Source organism: Asterias amurensis, chromosome 2, assembly GCF_032118995.1.
Source record: "Asterias amurensis chromosome 2, ASM3211899v1".
Classification (NCBI taxonomy): domain Eukaryota; kingdom Metazoa; phylum Echinodermata; class Asteroidea; order Forcipulatida; family Asteriidae; genus Asterias; species Asterias amurensis.
This window is the reverse complement of record NC_092649.1, coordinates 11116925-11133117: the sequence shown is the minus strand read 5'-3', so window position 1 is coordinate 11133117 and position 16193 is coordinate 11116925. Positions and strand designations below refer to the sequence as shown.

Sequence of the window (16193 nt, the reverse complement as noted above, 5' to 3'; positions counted from 1 at the left end):
GTTCCTATTCATCTATTATTTCACAGTGTCTATCTGCCTTTCAACCCCCCCCCCCCCCCATCCCCACTTTTAAAAATTTAATTTCCTAATTCCTTACAATGGGAACAATATTCCCAAAAGAGTGCTAAGAGTGAATCCAGCACTGCCAATCAACCAGTCTACTTAAAACCACTGAACAACAAAAGTATCAGTATTAAGGCATTGCACGAGGTATCAATGTTACACAGCACAACTATGTACATGTAATGTGCGGTAACATCGGTAACATCGTGTGTTTTTATTTCTATTTTGCTGTATATATTTGTTCTTGGGAACTTGTCTTGCTTTTAAATCATTCAGAATATGGGAGACTACTTATACACCACCCATAATAGCTATGTTATTTAGATCATAAATCCATTACTTATGGTGTTATCTCATATCATATTGTTCACCTTTTGGTTTGACCTTGTGAAGTTCTGTTTCAATTAAAGGCAGGGGACACTATTGGTAATTACTCAAAATAACTATCATCATAAAACCTTTCTTGTTTATGAGTAATGGGGAGAAGAGGTTGATGGTATGAAACATTGTGAGAAACGGCTCCCTCTGAAGTGATGCAGTTTTTGGGAAAGGAGTAATTTTCCACGAATTTGATTTCGAGACCTCAGATTTAGAATTTGAGGTCTCAAAATCAAGCATCTGAAAGCGCACAACTTCGTGAGACAAGGGTGTTTTTTCTTTCATCATTATCTCGCAACTTTGATGACCGATTGAGCTCAAATTTTCACAGGTTTGTTATTTAATGCATATGTTGAGATACATTAAGTGAGAAGACAGGTCTTTGACAATTACCAATAGTGTCCAGTGTCTTTAAGTTCATTATTTTTATTAGCAGCCCTCCGTATCTACAACATGTATATAAACAGGTTTTTTTTATTGTGAATGTGGCTGCTTCATCGGGACCAATCTCTAGCAATAAGGTCGAAAAGCAATTGAGTCTTGTGGATATGTGATCTGTGCAATGCATATTAAGCTTTGAATAGAAGTCGGGCCAATATTAAACTCTCACTTGGATGGGATTTCTGTCATCCAAGCATGGCTGATCAAACAAGTAACCCCAGAGGCAAATCTTAAATTACAACTAGCTTCAAGAAAACATGCTTTCTCCCAAACAAATCTTGTGGTATGTGGTAATCGATACTGGATATTAGGTTTATAAGCAATATACTTTACAGAATGTCAGGAGTGTTGTAAGACATTGAATAAGGAATGGATGTATGATCACTCGTACAATCTAGTGTTCAATACTATAAATAACCCATGGCACACACAACTATTGCTGCGGTGCCCTGTGCTCTTGCTGTCGTACCCTTTGCAAAGTTCCAAGACAATATTTTTTTTTCTCTCATAAAAGTGCTTATTACCAGATGAGTTATTGCTATGTCCTTCCAGAACATAAGTCAAGGCCTGCAATAGATTTGTAAAATTATCAATTAAAAGACATGAAGGCTTGCAAATTGGAAAGGCAATAAAGATTTGCAAAACAACATGTACTTGTTTTGAGTGATGGATGGTTCTGAGAAGAACCAATGGACTCAGCGTTTCGGACAGTCTACCCTTCACCAGAATACACCATTCTTCTCGAAACCTCTTATAAAACAGAAACATTGTGTGTGTGTGATTGGAATAATATGTGTATTACCCCAGTTTGCGGTAGTTCCACTGCAACATCAATTCAGCGTACAGATTAATTGAATGAAAACACTAAATGGTCGAAGGTATTGCCTTTAGTCAAAAACATTTAATAACACTTCAAACAATTTTGTATTTATAGTGCCTTATTGTCTATATAGATTTTAAAACAAAAATGGTAAAGAATTTATGTAAGTATTAAGACAGTGTCTTTCGTGGTTGTATTAATGTGAATTTTATCAGAACTAACTCTATTACAATGTATTTTACAATCAAATGCATTTGGGAATAAGTCAGAAACTTAAATCAATAATCTATCTAGTACTTATTTGTGTATATTCGGCGGGTTGTGTATACGTTTTCTATTTTCTTTTTCGAGAATGCACTTAAAACATTCCGATTATTAATTACTGTCAGTATTTCATATTTTCCTTTACAATCCGCTGGTCGGAAAAGAATGATTTCATCAGTGCATGTATTAATCAAATCTTGGAATAATAAATTTGCTAGAATATTTTCTTGATTTTTTTTTATAGCTGTACGTTATTTGATATTCTTGTAATAAAATTCAACATTTCACCTAACAGAATCCTTTAATGATGTTTTTTCTTTGTGGTTTGTGTTGCATTTCTTTTAGGAGGGAGGGGGTGCTGGCGCGAAACATTTGTTAGGGTGAGACATTGGAAGGTATCACTCTTAATGGCAATACAAAAAAACTATTTGCTATAGGACCTACAAGACAGCAGCTTTCGAAAATATAATGCATTTTGAGAAACGTTTCACCTCGAAGTAATGAGGTTTTGTAAAAAATGTTTTTAGTTTGTATGCCCCTGAAGTTAAATCCGAGAAGCATTACCGCGTAAACGCTTCTCAGATTGTGTTATTCTAATGGGGAGTATTCTTCTTGCATTTGCATACTCGTTCCGGAAAGAAAAAAATGCGACCACATTTTCAAATGAAATTTTCACAAGTTAGTTTGATTGTAAACAGAATACGATATTATCTATAATTTAAACAATCGAACGATTCCAAAAACCAAACGACCTTTACGAGACGATTGTCTTGTTATCAAGGGACGTTCGTGAGCTTGTATTGTTTGCAATTACGGTGATTGCTCTATATTCTGACACCCCTATAGCATGTTCTGACAACGACCCCCTCGTGATTATACATACTGGCTCATGAATAGGAACCAACACTAGGGGTGTTTTCAACCGAAACGACAACTTGGAGGCAACCAATTGCGTTGTATATGCACACACAAGAGACGTTCTTCTGGCTGTCCCGAAGGAAATAATTAGAACATTCTTTTGTGAATGAATTTTTCTTTTTGGAGATTGCCTTAAACTGGTTGCCCGTAAGTTGCGTCGTATGACGTGAGGCCTTAATAAGTGCCCAACTTCCTTTAAAGGCAGTGGACACTATTGGTAATTACTCAAAATAATTATTATCATAGAACCTTTCTTTGTAACTAGTAATGGGGAGAGGTTGATAGTATAAAACACTGTGAGGAAACGGCTCCCTCTGAAGTAACGTGTTTTGAGAAAGAAGTAATTTTCCAGGAATTTGATTTTGAGACCTCAGAATTAGATTTTGAGGTCTCCAAATCAAGCATCTGACTGCACACAACTTTGTGTGACAAGGGTGTTTTTTCTGTCATTATCATCTCACTTCGACGACCAATATACTCAAATTTTCACAGGTTTGTTATTTTATGCATATGTTGAGATACACCAAGTGAGAAGACTTGTCTTTGACAATATTACCAATAGTGTCCAGGGTCTTTAATCCACACCACTGATGGCCTACTGTAGGCCTATTATTCATTTTGAAATTCGTGCTCTTTCCCCGAAATTTCCCACGTTAATTTGCTCCATTGATTTGAACAGAAAATCACACCCTACTGGGAAAGCATAATGTGAACGTGTACACTAAACTCCCAGCCGCGAGGCCCCAGTGTTGTTATTTATCCCGTAGCTAAGGACCGGGGTCGTTGCTAAGACAAGCAGGTCCTTTTGTGTGAAACTTGATCAATGGGGTGCGACATGCATTAAGCAATAGCTGTAGTGTGTGGGATCTGTTTATATCGCTGCACTTTACACATGTTGACGTTTGGAAGTACCAGTGGAAATAGACTAATACATTTGGATTCTGATTTCTTCACTATTTCATGGAGTTACAGAACTGAAAATCTTGGACTAGCAGATGACGCAGTTGCATTGCCCCGCCCGATATAGGCCTTCGTTTTCTGGAAACGCTGACACCTCGTGTACCCATTGAGAGCAAGGCACCTGCCACGCAATAGGTATGTGTTTGTGTACAATTCCTGTCTAATGTTTGAACATACTGATTTGTAAGTTCACCTTTTAATTTCACATTCTAGCATTTTGCAGAGTAATGTTTGTAAACAACTCCTGTTAATCTTTACTGATACTGATTTGTAAAATCACATTCGAATTTCACATTCTAGCATTTTGCAATACTGGGGTAAAGTTTCTGTACAATTCTGTCAATTACTGAATACTGATTTTCAATTTCACCTTTGAAATTTACTTTCTAGCATTCCGCATGGTTTTACACTCCCAACGTCGATTTAATGACAAATCGTGAAAGTAATTTCCACAGACGTAGCAGTGAAGTAGGCCTTTTATAAACATAGAAGATGGAATCAAACTAAAAAGAATCGCAGATTTTTCATTTCTGCTGGATTATTAGAATTATATACAAAAGTACATTGCCATGGTATTAAAAGATCTAGATTTACGAATGGACCAGTTTGCCCGTCCACCCATATTGCTGCAATGTTCAGTCAATTTGCCGGCTATTATATCAAAGTTCATAGCATTTTGCCCAAGGACGACGTTTTCAAGGTGATTTTTGTTTACTGTATTGGCATTTTGGGTGGAGCCATACAGTCCGAACACGTTCCAAAGAGCACTGTTCATAAAAGATCCTACTTATAAAAGTATATTCTGAAGTCCCATTTGGTTGTGCTGTTAAACAACATAACTGTCACAGCGTTGTACTGCAGGCCCTAAGGTAAATTTTGCCGACGATACGACAAGAAACTTTCATCTTTAGTTTCCACCTCACTTTCCCGCAATACAATCTGTGTATTTGAAACTTAAAGGCAGTGGACACTATTAAGCCTACATTTCGGTTCCTACCACAAACCATGTCCATTCGATTGTGATTGTGTGGAGTAAGATCTGACAATCCTTTGTGGCTAAGATGATGTCACCATTTCTAATGGTTGTTATTTGGAAATGATCATAAATTCTGCCCAGGCTCTACATTTTGTATGCCCTAGTCCTTTTCAGTTACCTTTAAAGGCAGTGGACACTATTGGTAATTGTCAAAGACTAGCCTTCAAAGTTGGTGTATCTCAACATATGCATAAAATAACAAACCTGTGAAAATTTGAGCTCAATCAGTCATCGAACTTGCGAGATAATAATGAAAGAAAAAACACCCTTGTCACACGAAGTTGTGTACGTTTAGATGGTTGATTTCGAGACCTCAAGCTCTAAATCTGAGGTCTTAAAATCAAATTCGTGAAAAATTACTTCTTTCTCGAAAACTACATTACTTCAGAGGGAGCCGTTTCTCACAATGTGTTATACCACCAACCTCTCCCCATTACTCGTCACCAAGAAAGGTTTTATGCTAATAATTATTTTGAGTAATTACCCATAGTGTCCACTGCCTTTAATGTGCTGCATGGTTTACAAGCCTGCACATTGGCACAATTTGCCACAAGGACATTAAACAAATTAATTTGTTAAAGCAATATTGTTGGAAACCATAAAAGGCAATGTTGGCGACGATACGACAGGAAAGCTTAATTTGGTTCCAACCTTTCACTTCCGGCAGAAATTAATGTGTGTTTAATACAAAACTATAAATCTGCTGCTTGTTTTTGAAGCCTTTCATATCCAAATTACCCATGTTGCATAAACAAATGGAAAATCCGACATAAAACTGCGAGGTTGCTGAAACTGCTTTACGATGCTCATGCAAAATTTGCGGCCCCTGTTTCAATTGGAAACAGAAAACTCGCTAGTGGTTCTTAACTAAGGTTTAATTTATAATATTTTGTTGTCCTTTTAATTACATGTATATGATTTCTAGATCATTTGCTAGACTCACCGAACGAACATATCACAATGTAACTTGAACCAAAAGCTTATAGGTGGAGTATTTCAGCTCAATAAGCTCTTCATTCATTTTGATCAAAAATTATATAGCTATAATAATTGTATGGGTGAGATGAAAGGTTATCTCGATGCGCCGTATGGCATTGCAATACAATACAAAGTACAAGTACCTAGATATCAATTGCGATGTCGCCTTTTTCTAACGGTAAAATCTCAGTCTAACCAAAGCTTTTAATCACGATGAATAGCAACCAAGTAGACAACCCGACGCGAGACTTGTTTGTTTGCGAAATAAAAGGTAAAGATTGACACGTACACAATTACATCTGACATGGAACCATTGTGACCACAAACGTAGACCATTATTATCCTTGCATTGAACTTGACGTCTGACGTGGACCATTGTGTCGACATGAATCATTGTGTCGACATGAATCATTGTGTCCTATATGGCACCAGTCCATTATTTTGACATGGACCTTCATGTCCGACTTGGACCCTCTTGTCCGACCAGGACCTTCTCGTTCGACATAGACCTTATTGTCTGACGAGGGGCAATGTGTCGCCTTTAGGCTTGTCGGCGAAACCGATATGGACCTTTTTGCTCGACACATGTACCTACAATGTCTGACGTATAGTAGAGCATTATGTCGTCGAACCATTAACATGTTGGACATAAACAATTTGTTCGATATGCAGCATCGTGTCCAATCTGGATCAGGATGTCCGACATGGCCAGAATCATTATGACCGACATGGACGGACCAATTCAATGTGCCGACATGGACCATTAAGGCACTCAAATTTACCAATGAGCTGGACAGAATGTGTCGGATCGAAACACTGATTTATGTGAGATAGTGTGTCGAACCTAAAATGATTTATTTGACTCAATGTGTCGGACATAACTGTCGTGATGAGTCAGGGCATGACACGCCCAGAGAAGGTCGTGAATCAACGCTCCATCCCTGTCGGTCCTATCGGTGCACAATCGAAACCCCATCACCGTAAAAAGAAAATATGGCAAGTCGTTAATTCAACCTCAACTCCATGATTGTTTTCCTTTCATTTATCTATAGCCTTGGCCTGATCAAGTACAAACTCTCCAACCTACAACTCATCATCATCGCAAGCCAACCAAAATGGCCAGGAAGGATCCATCAACGACTCTGCAATACATGTCGGAGGTGAACGGACAACTCAGTGACGAAGTGCGACAGCTTCGACAGGGCGACTACACTCGACTTTTCAAGCAGAGTCGAAGCTTCATCGACGCTCTGCTAAGGTCACCCAAGGGCCAGCTCACCACCTACGGCCCGTCCGTCACGTCCATCGCTAAGGTCAGAGACTGCTATGAAGACTCAAAGAGACTTGACAAGGATCGCAAGACCCATTTCACTCAGGTGATTGGTTACTTCATCTCCCTGGTGGACGCCCTCAAGATCTTGGCCCAGCGAGTTCGGGAGTGGATAGGAGACACGGTCAACGAACTGACCGTCCACGAGAGACAGAGGGCCCCGGCCAAGAAAATCCAGTCTGAGATAGACTTCATGGAGAAGTTTCTTGAGGAGCATAATGACTTCACGGATCTACACAAACACAAGACGCTGGAGGAGTTTCGAGGGCTGAATACCGGGGAGGTACCAGCCTGGGGTGCGGTGGTTAACCTCATACCGGTCCTTCTAAAGACGGCAGACAGCATTGCAGAATTGGTAAATATTTGTTGACATTTGTATTGTATCATATTTCTATGGTGAACCATAGTGATAATCTCTGTAGTGTAGTATGATTGACCCAGATTTGACTAAACATTCAATAGAGCTCATTGTCGGCGAAACAGAAATATGATGTTTTTTTTCTTTTCTTGAGGCATCAATTGAAACTGATTTTTTTTATATGAAGCAGACAAACAATTATTATATACTTCTTATTAATCAAGACTGTCTTTTAAACCCTAATTAACAATATTGTCCTCGTTTTTGTGGTTTTTTTTTACATTGAACAACAAACATAAAACTATAAACGTGTTAATATTTACAAAGCTCAACATTTGTATACATAGCACAAGAAATGTTCATAATATATGAAAACAATCCTCTGCGTTCGTGTTATTATCAGATATTCTAGTTGAAATAAGCACGTATGAACATGACCTGTTTAATTATGCACTCTCACTGAAAACACATGAAACGTTTCAGGCGTTTCCTAAACAAATCTGACCAGCTGACGTCGAGAACATGGAAGAAGACAGAGAAAAAACTTGTTTACAGCTAGAGGATCGTCGCTGCAGAGTTCGAATAATTCTTGAATTAAGGCCAACTCCCCACCATAAGAATAAGTCCTTTTACAGCTAAGGGCTGGGCCATGCCAACAGAGTGAACATTCATCATCGGTCCATTGCAATTGAGGGAAAGCCCCTCCAGATCAGTCGCTTCCTGATGACGTATATTTAGATATGTAAATCATGCCCTGCTCTTGATAATCGATTATGTAAATGAGAGAAGCTGGCCTCGAGTTTAGTGGGCGGGTCCTCCGTGATTGCTTTGTCCCGGCTCCCCGGGTCAATGGGTCTTATGTAACCCTCAGGGGGTAACTATAGTACCCGTCATTTGTTAGCATATTGAGTAGTTTATCTTGTGGCTATGTACATGAATGTAAACGAGGATCATGTACGAGTAGTTCAGTAGCTATTCCCCGCCATTGAAAGGTTGTGGTTTATAATTCCAGGTGTTGTTTGAAAACTTCTAAGGATTTATTCAAGGTAGGTCTGAAAGTTTGTTAAAAGTATTATAGGGAACTTTGTCAACCTCCCTATAGCTTCGGGGCCTTACAACTGACCTTTGATTTGAGTGGTTTGGTTGCCCCATGAGTGCACTGTGATTTAAGGTGTTGACACCATAATGAATATCGTAACAAACGAATCTGTGTCCCATCTTTCTCAATTAATTTATTAAAGTCGGGTTGAATCTTTATCCATAAAGGCACTGGACCATGTGGGCTAAATTAATTATCGAAGTTGCAAGTGAATAAGGAAAGAAAAAATACCCTTGTTCCACAACTTATTGCCATCCCTATGGGATATTATATGCTTGTTTTTTTCAGGGGGCACTCCTTAAAAAAAAAACATTTAAAACCCGTTACTTTGTGTGCTTTCAGATGCGTAATTAAAGGCTTCAGGTGCAGCCTTTTATTATTTCGGTGAGAATTTACCTCTTTCTCAAAAACTAAGTTATTTCAGAGGTAGCCGTTTCTCACAGTGTTTTATGCACTATCAACTGCTCTCCATTGCTCGTTACCAAGTAAGTTTTTATGCTAACAATTAGTTTGAGTAATAACCAATTGTCTTGTGTCTTGTTTTGATTGTTAATGTGTGTGCAGACAGCGAAGTGGAGTTCCATAACTCATCGACTAGGCATGGGAATCTACGAGACAGCACCAGCGGGTCGTCCAGACTCTCGAGCCCGGGGTGGATCAGCAACGGGAGGGCCAAGATCGTCATCGAGACCAAGCCCGCAAAAAACACCCGAGAGATCTGGGTCCGGGGCCGTCAAAACAAGAAAGACATACGGTAAGTTGAAATGGAATAATCTGGATGATGGGAACCTTTCCGTATGCCAATACCTTTTTTTTAATTAATTTGTACAAAAAGGTATATCTCATTTGAGAAAATGAGATACTATTTTATTTCATGACGAATGAAAAAATTGTGGAAGGAAAGGATTGTTTTCCCTCAATGAGCATTACTTTACGCTTGCTGATTCTGTTTCCTCATTTCCATACATCAACAACCACTATTTCCTTAAAGGCAGTGGACACTATGGGTAATTACTCAAAATAATTATTGGCATAAAACCTTACTTGGTGACGAGAAATGGGGAGAGGTTGATGGTATAAAACAGTGTGAGAAACGGCTCCCTCAGAAGTGCCATAGTTTAAGAGAAAGACTTAATTTTCCACGAATTTGATTTCGAGACCTCAGATTTAGAACTTGAGGTCTCGAAAGCGACCATCTAAACGTACACAACTTCGTGTGACAATGGGTGTTTTTTCTTTCATTATTATCTCGCAAGTTCGATGACCGATTATGAGCTCAAATTTTCACAGGTTTGTTATTTTATGCTTATGTTGAGATACACCAACTGTGAAGGCTAGTCTTTGACAATTACCAATAGTGTCCACTGCCTACAATATTTAAACCATGGAACAAAATCTAAAACGATCAAAGTACAAAGAGCATGCAACAGATGATTAATTACACAGTCGAGATTTGTATGAGGACGTTCATTAAGAATATCATTTGGTTGCTTTCAGAATAAAGGTCTATCCTACAGTTCGAGATTAGTTCTAATCTAATTACTAACTTTGGTGTTACCCTTACACCAACGTGCGTTGGCAATATATACTCAGTATTTTCCCGAGTTCTGTGAACAAAATATCACAGGCAAATGACTCGGGTGGGACTCGAATCCACAAATCGTCAATCCTAGAGTAACCAACTAGACAAAGAAACAGACACAGTGTGGTTGCTATGTGGACGCTCACAAAATTTTAATCTACATTTCGAGATCTATGCGATAATTTTAATCCCATTAATTTTCTTTATCTACACAGCCGATAAGATGGATGAGAAGTTCAAAGGTCGTATATCATTGTTAGAGCGCCCTCCATGGAAACCATCGTCACAGATACCTCACAACCTCTATCCCCAGCTTCATATCCACCTTGGCAGTCCTACCAACCACGTACCCTACAACTGAACAACTGACCACTGATGGTCGACCCCTGCCACCGGTTGAATGTCTTATATGTGAATAGTTTCCGTTACTGTAATATTTGTAATTAATTATGTTAAATATAGTGTCAGCAAGTGGTAACAAAACAACATTAGAAATCTGCCCTGTATTCCCAGTAGCTACATGAAGATATTATTTAGATTAATGAGTGGGGGGGGGGGGGGGGGCGGGGTGCACAGAAAATTGTGCAACAGCTCAATGTTCGAAAACTTTCTCAAATAAGTAATTATTCCTCGTACCACTGTAAGCCCCCAGCCACACATAAACACCCCTGGCATACTCCTTTAAAAACTAGCACGAAATTATGTTCAGACGCCATATTGAAATTTGGTTGTGTGCACTATTGCTTTGCTAATTTACTATTTCAGCAATCGTTATTATTCATACCAGCTCTCTGTGTTGTACAGACTATGTTTTATGAAGCCACCCTATGTTAAGTCAATGATTTATTATTACTGATGATATAGTATGCCTACGTCAGGGAAAAGGCTCCAATACGTCAATAAGATCATGGAGGTAGAAATAGAGATCTACGGCGACATTGTTTTTGTTTGTTTACGGACTGACATCTACGTCAAAACCTTTACATTGGAGACCTTAAGTCAACATTCTGCAAATCAGCCGTTAGCCATTGCACCAAAGAGTTGCTGCGTAGAGTATGTTAAATCATGGAGGATGGTTAAATGGATCTTATGCATTGACGTCATCATGCCGCCATCTTTGTTAACCGAGAAAAACTGCGACCCTTTTTAAAACCACGGTTTGGGCTTATAAGCTCAGTCATTGGAAGAAATTGCGCCTTCCTAACCAGGCTTTAATCATGCAGACGGATCTCCATCAAGCCGAAACCTCCAAAAAATCCGTAGTTTCGAAAACATAATTTGCAACCCCCATGTTCACCTCTACATGAGGGCGCCCCACTGTTAAGACGTCATAATGATTAAGGTATTACCTGGAAAGCAAAAACAACAAACAAACAACTGATTTTAATGCAAGCCGAGAAAAATGTTGTTTGACTGAAAGTGTAGGTACTGTAACTGTCATATTGTACAAAGGTGTGAACCGTTTACAAAATAATGTGATCAGATTATAACTCCAACATATCACTCTATCCAATAATGTGATTCAGTTCGTACTTCTGGTATTGTGAACACAATTACATTTAATAGTGTTATCATCTTGACTTGGATAAGTGAGGCCTTTTATTAATCCGGGGGGGGGGGGGGTGGGGGTTAGGGTTAGGGGTCGCCAACTGACGTCTACGTTTTCACGCACTTTATTTTGGATGATTGTCAAATTATTCGCACGATCGGTTTAGACGGCACGGTTCGCTAAGCATTAAAATGAGTTCGTGTCAACAGTAACATAAGTGGATTGCTGGTTATTAAAGATACTCATTATTATTTAGCAATCTAATGTCATTCAAAAAAGCATGAACACTCCACAAGATTAATTACCCTAACTAATGACTCCATCTATGATTGCCTTTTACACCAGTCACGACCGCGGGAATATGGTAGTCATAACACTGTTTAAAAACCCACGTGGAGATAAATTTCTTTATGAAATTAAAAAGATATTCCACTCTTACGTGCCTGAAGAGATGTGCAGCCAGTAACCTTTTTAATTTTAGCCAGACGTGATTGTCTGCCAAACTACTCTGAATGTTTTGATAACAGAGGCAAGTTTGGGACTTTCTGTTGTGTACGTGTATTGATATTGGTAACATAACATTATGGTAATTAAAATACTTGCAAGTGAAATCAGCATTACATGTATATAGCATGATTACTTATAATATACCTACTTATGTAAATGTATATGTTAGGTGTAGTTAATCTTGAGCGATCTCCTTCATAGCCGAGATAGTCGAGTTACATAAACACATGAACCCTCTAGTAAAAACAGTTACACGTGAACAATGCTGACAACGGCAATACATTGAGGTTGAGAAACATGGATGCAATTTCCACTGTAATTTTTAACCCAACAGGGAAACCTTAAAGGAACACGTTGCCTTGGATCGGACGAGTTGGTCAAAACAAAAGCGTTTGTAACCGTTTTTTATAAAATGCATATGGTCGGAAAGATGTTATAAAAGTAGAATACAATGATCCACACAAGTTTGCCTCGAAATTGCGTGGTTTTCCTTCTACTGTGCGAACTAACATGGTCGGCCATTTATGGGAGTCAAAATTTTGACCCCCATAAATGGCCGACGTGTTAGTCGACGAGGTAAAAGGAAAACCACGCAATTTCGAGGCATGTTTGTGTGGATCATTGTATTCTACTTTTACAACATCTTTCTACCCATATGCATTTTATAAAAAACGGTTACAAACGCTTTTCAAAGACCAACTCGACCGATCCAAGGCAACGTGTTCCTTTAAGACGTTTTTACAATGATTCTCGTTCTACCGTAGTCAGCATTTTCATGATTGCTTACATTGCACCGTAGAGTAAGGGTTGCATCGACTGTAAAACAATGTGCAGTAACTAAAAGGACATTTTTTTGGTCATCATTTACGCTTTCGTAGTCATGTAATATGTATGCCTGTAGTCTTTATACGCATGTTATAAGTGGTTTTTGATGCTTATGAATTAAACAATAAAAGGGAATACAGTATTTGTTGATTTTGATGCAACTTTTATTTAAGATGAAATCTATTTGATCTAAGGAATTTGTTTTGCAGCGGCCAGCCGCGCTCAGAGCCATGGCTGTGGACATGCACCGATGTGCGGGAAGTTACTGTTTGCGGCTTTTTGCATTGTAAGATTATTTTTTTAATGGGCACCAACGATAATTTTTCAAATTTCATCAACGTACAAATATTACTCATCATTACATTGTCAATACAAAACAAAGCCAAGATAGTTGAGAAATCATGAAGAAGAAAGTTTACAATTCAGCAAGACAACATTCTTGGTTGGGTTAGGCAAGGTATTTGTACCCTGACCTCATCGCAGTTAAACAAAGTAAAGTGACTGTCATTCAAGTAAAGTTAAATGAAATACAGCAAAATTATTCAGTATAAATCTTGGCAGAGTAAGAAGTGAAGAGGATGTTTTCAGACGTTTTAATATGGCGAAAACGAGATAGTTTACCGGAGTCCAGTTTAAGCGTTCCAGAAAGTAATTCCCACCACGTTGAACAAAGGCTTGTTTTGTACAATGATGTGGTTTTAAAACAAACAAAAATATTTAGTTCTGGCTTTGAGTATTAATGAACGAATGAATGAATGATGCAGTGAAGATGGGATGGAGGTAACTCGTTGAAAATTAAATTTTCAGATACAGCACTTTAAAAACTTGCCAAAAAGCTGCCGTCAGCAAATATCGATAATAAATATTGGCCCTTGAAAAGATGACACTTTCGTCTACACACTTGTGGATGCCGAGATAAAAAGATACAGTCAATAAACGGACATCATGTAGGTCATGTCATTCATCACAATATGTAGGTCGACACGTCATTGCTTGGGTTACCCTCACTGTCTTCTAATTAACACTCGTCACTATTTTTTAACTCGACCCATGAAGGGTCTTTGCATTTATTGGATTTAAAGGTACTGGACACTATTGTTAATCACTAAAAAATAATTGCATAAAAACTTACTTGGTTGGTAGTAAAAAACATTGTGAGAAACAGCTCCCTCGGAAGTAACGTAGTTTTTTAGAAAGGGATTTAATATTAAAAGACTTAGGGCTTTTGTATCTGATAGCACACAAAGGTGTGCACAAAATGTTTTTTCTTTCATTATTCTCTTGCAACTTCCATGACCAATGAGTAAAAATTTTAACAGATTTGTTATTATGCATGTTAGGATACACTAAGTGAGAACACTGGTCTTTGACAATATATCAAACGTGTCCAGTGTCTTTAAAGGGAAGAATGACATGAATTTAAGAAGATGCCCTCACTCATTTTCATCTGTATCTCTCATCTCGCCGGCCGTCGTCTGCTGGTCGTGGCCTCCTCATTCAATTATCGAAGCGTCTAGAGATTTGACTCCAAGATTATGACTTACTTTTGGTATTCATCTGAAAAACAAGGAGGAATGGTTTTCAATTAATAGTTTTCATTTCAAAAGTGATATTTCTTGTAATAATATGTAAAGGCACTGTAATTCAACACATTCATGTGATACCTTCGTTAAAAATTAATTTTAGAAAATCAATGTTGTCAACAAATGGAAAGGGACTCGAATGTTTTTCCCGTAAAGGGGAAAAATAATGTGCGCGAATCAATTAAGTCTGAAGATGTTTGGCATTTCACTGACAAAATAATCAAAAAATATAGATATTGGTTTGTTTTAAATAAATCAATTAAAAATAGTTTGAGCATATATATTTGTTTTTAAAAAAGCGTTTTTAGCCTCTTCCATTCTCTACTATCAGTTAGGAAAGTTTTACGAAACCATACGTCATCTTGAGATCCATGGTGGGACAAATTTAATGCTATGACACTTGATTCGGGTAAACTTATATGTATACACAAACAAAAGTTAGTGCATTGCTCTGTCTCGTGCACGATATCTTAAAACGGCTTATTGTGAAAATTTCGAAGAATAAATTAAAATTAATTAAACCAATGAGTACATTTTAAAGGCTATCACAACCAACCCGCTGAGGTTCTGGTTGAAACAGAGGAAGAAAAGCACTGCAGGAATAAATTAGCATTGACGCCAACCAAGATTATATATGCAAAATAATACAAATTAATTAAAAAACAACATCTGACATATACATGTACAAGGTATTTTTGAGTGGTAACCGTTTTAACTACGAAATTCACACCTAAACATTCACTACAGTTCGATCTTAAAATTCAATAAATCAAGGAAAGTTATCAAATTTAATTTATGTGCTTTTGGATCATCAATTCCTTTGACTAAACTAAACATCATTTGACCAAGTGCTTTGCAATTAATTTCAAACACTAAAACCATCCACAGGGTTTTCTTCATAAACATAATTTAAAAGAACTTACGATTCGCCGAGATTACGTCTCCTCTGTGCCTCACCATATCCAATATACATCTTTGCGCAGAGAAGAACTCTAGCTGCATACTCTACCTTCACAGACCTCATCGTACCGACAAAAACGGGCAATCACTCTGTTCACTCATCTTGCACAACATTCCCAAGACATTCCCAAGACATTCCTGAGGGACTACGCCCACAGAACAAAAGAAACACACCTTAGCAATTTATGTCTTTGTACTTATATTAACTGCTGCACCTGCCAAAACTATTTTACAACAAAGCAGCTCGCACTCTATAGCAATTGCACAGTAACAAATCATGGACCTTCCGTTTAGTGGACAAGTAACGTAACGTTCAAATTCAGTAACAATTTCAGTCAACTTCCATACGTTTAGCTGAGACAAACAATCACTTTTAAAAATTGCAAAAGCTCATTCTGAATTGCATCCAAAGCGAGGCTGGGATGTCGGTTGGTCAAATATTAGTACAGACCCTACTCGCAAAAGACTAAGGAGGAAACAAAACTGCGAGGTATAACAAATCACTGTGACAGAAGACCATAATAGTTCTTCATTCACAAATG

General features: G+C 38.0%; 1 protein-coding gene across 1 annotated transcript; it reads left to right on the top strand.

The window, feature by feature from the left end:
- The first annotated feature begins 3702 nt into the window (after nucleotides 1-3702).
- Nucleotides 3703-13250, top strand: LOC139933815 (uncharacterized). The gene is made up of 4 exons (XM_071928031.1): nucleotides 3703-3979; nucleotides 6911-7543; nucleotides 9210-9399; nucleotides 10443-13250. Exons 2-4 carry the CDS (start codon nucleotides 6974-6976, stop codon nucleotides 10586-10588), a joined length of 906 nt encoding a protein of 301 aa, XP_071784132.1. The 5' UTR covers nucleotides 3703-3979; nucleotides 6911-6973; the 3' UTR covers nucleotides 10589-13250.
- The last annotated feature ends 2943 nt before the right edge of the window (nucleotides 13251-16193 follow it).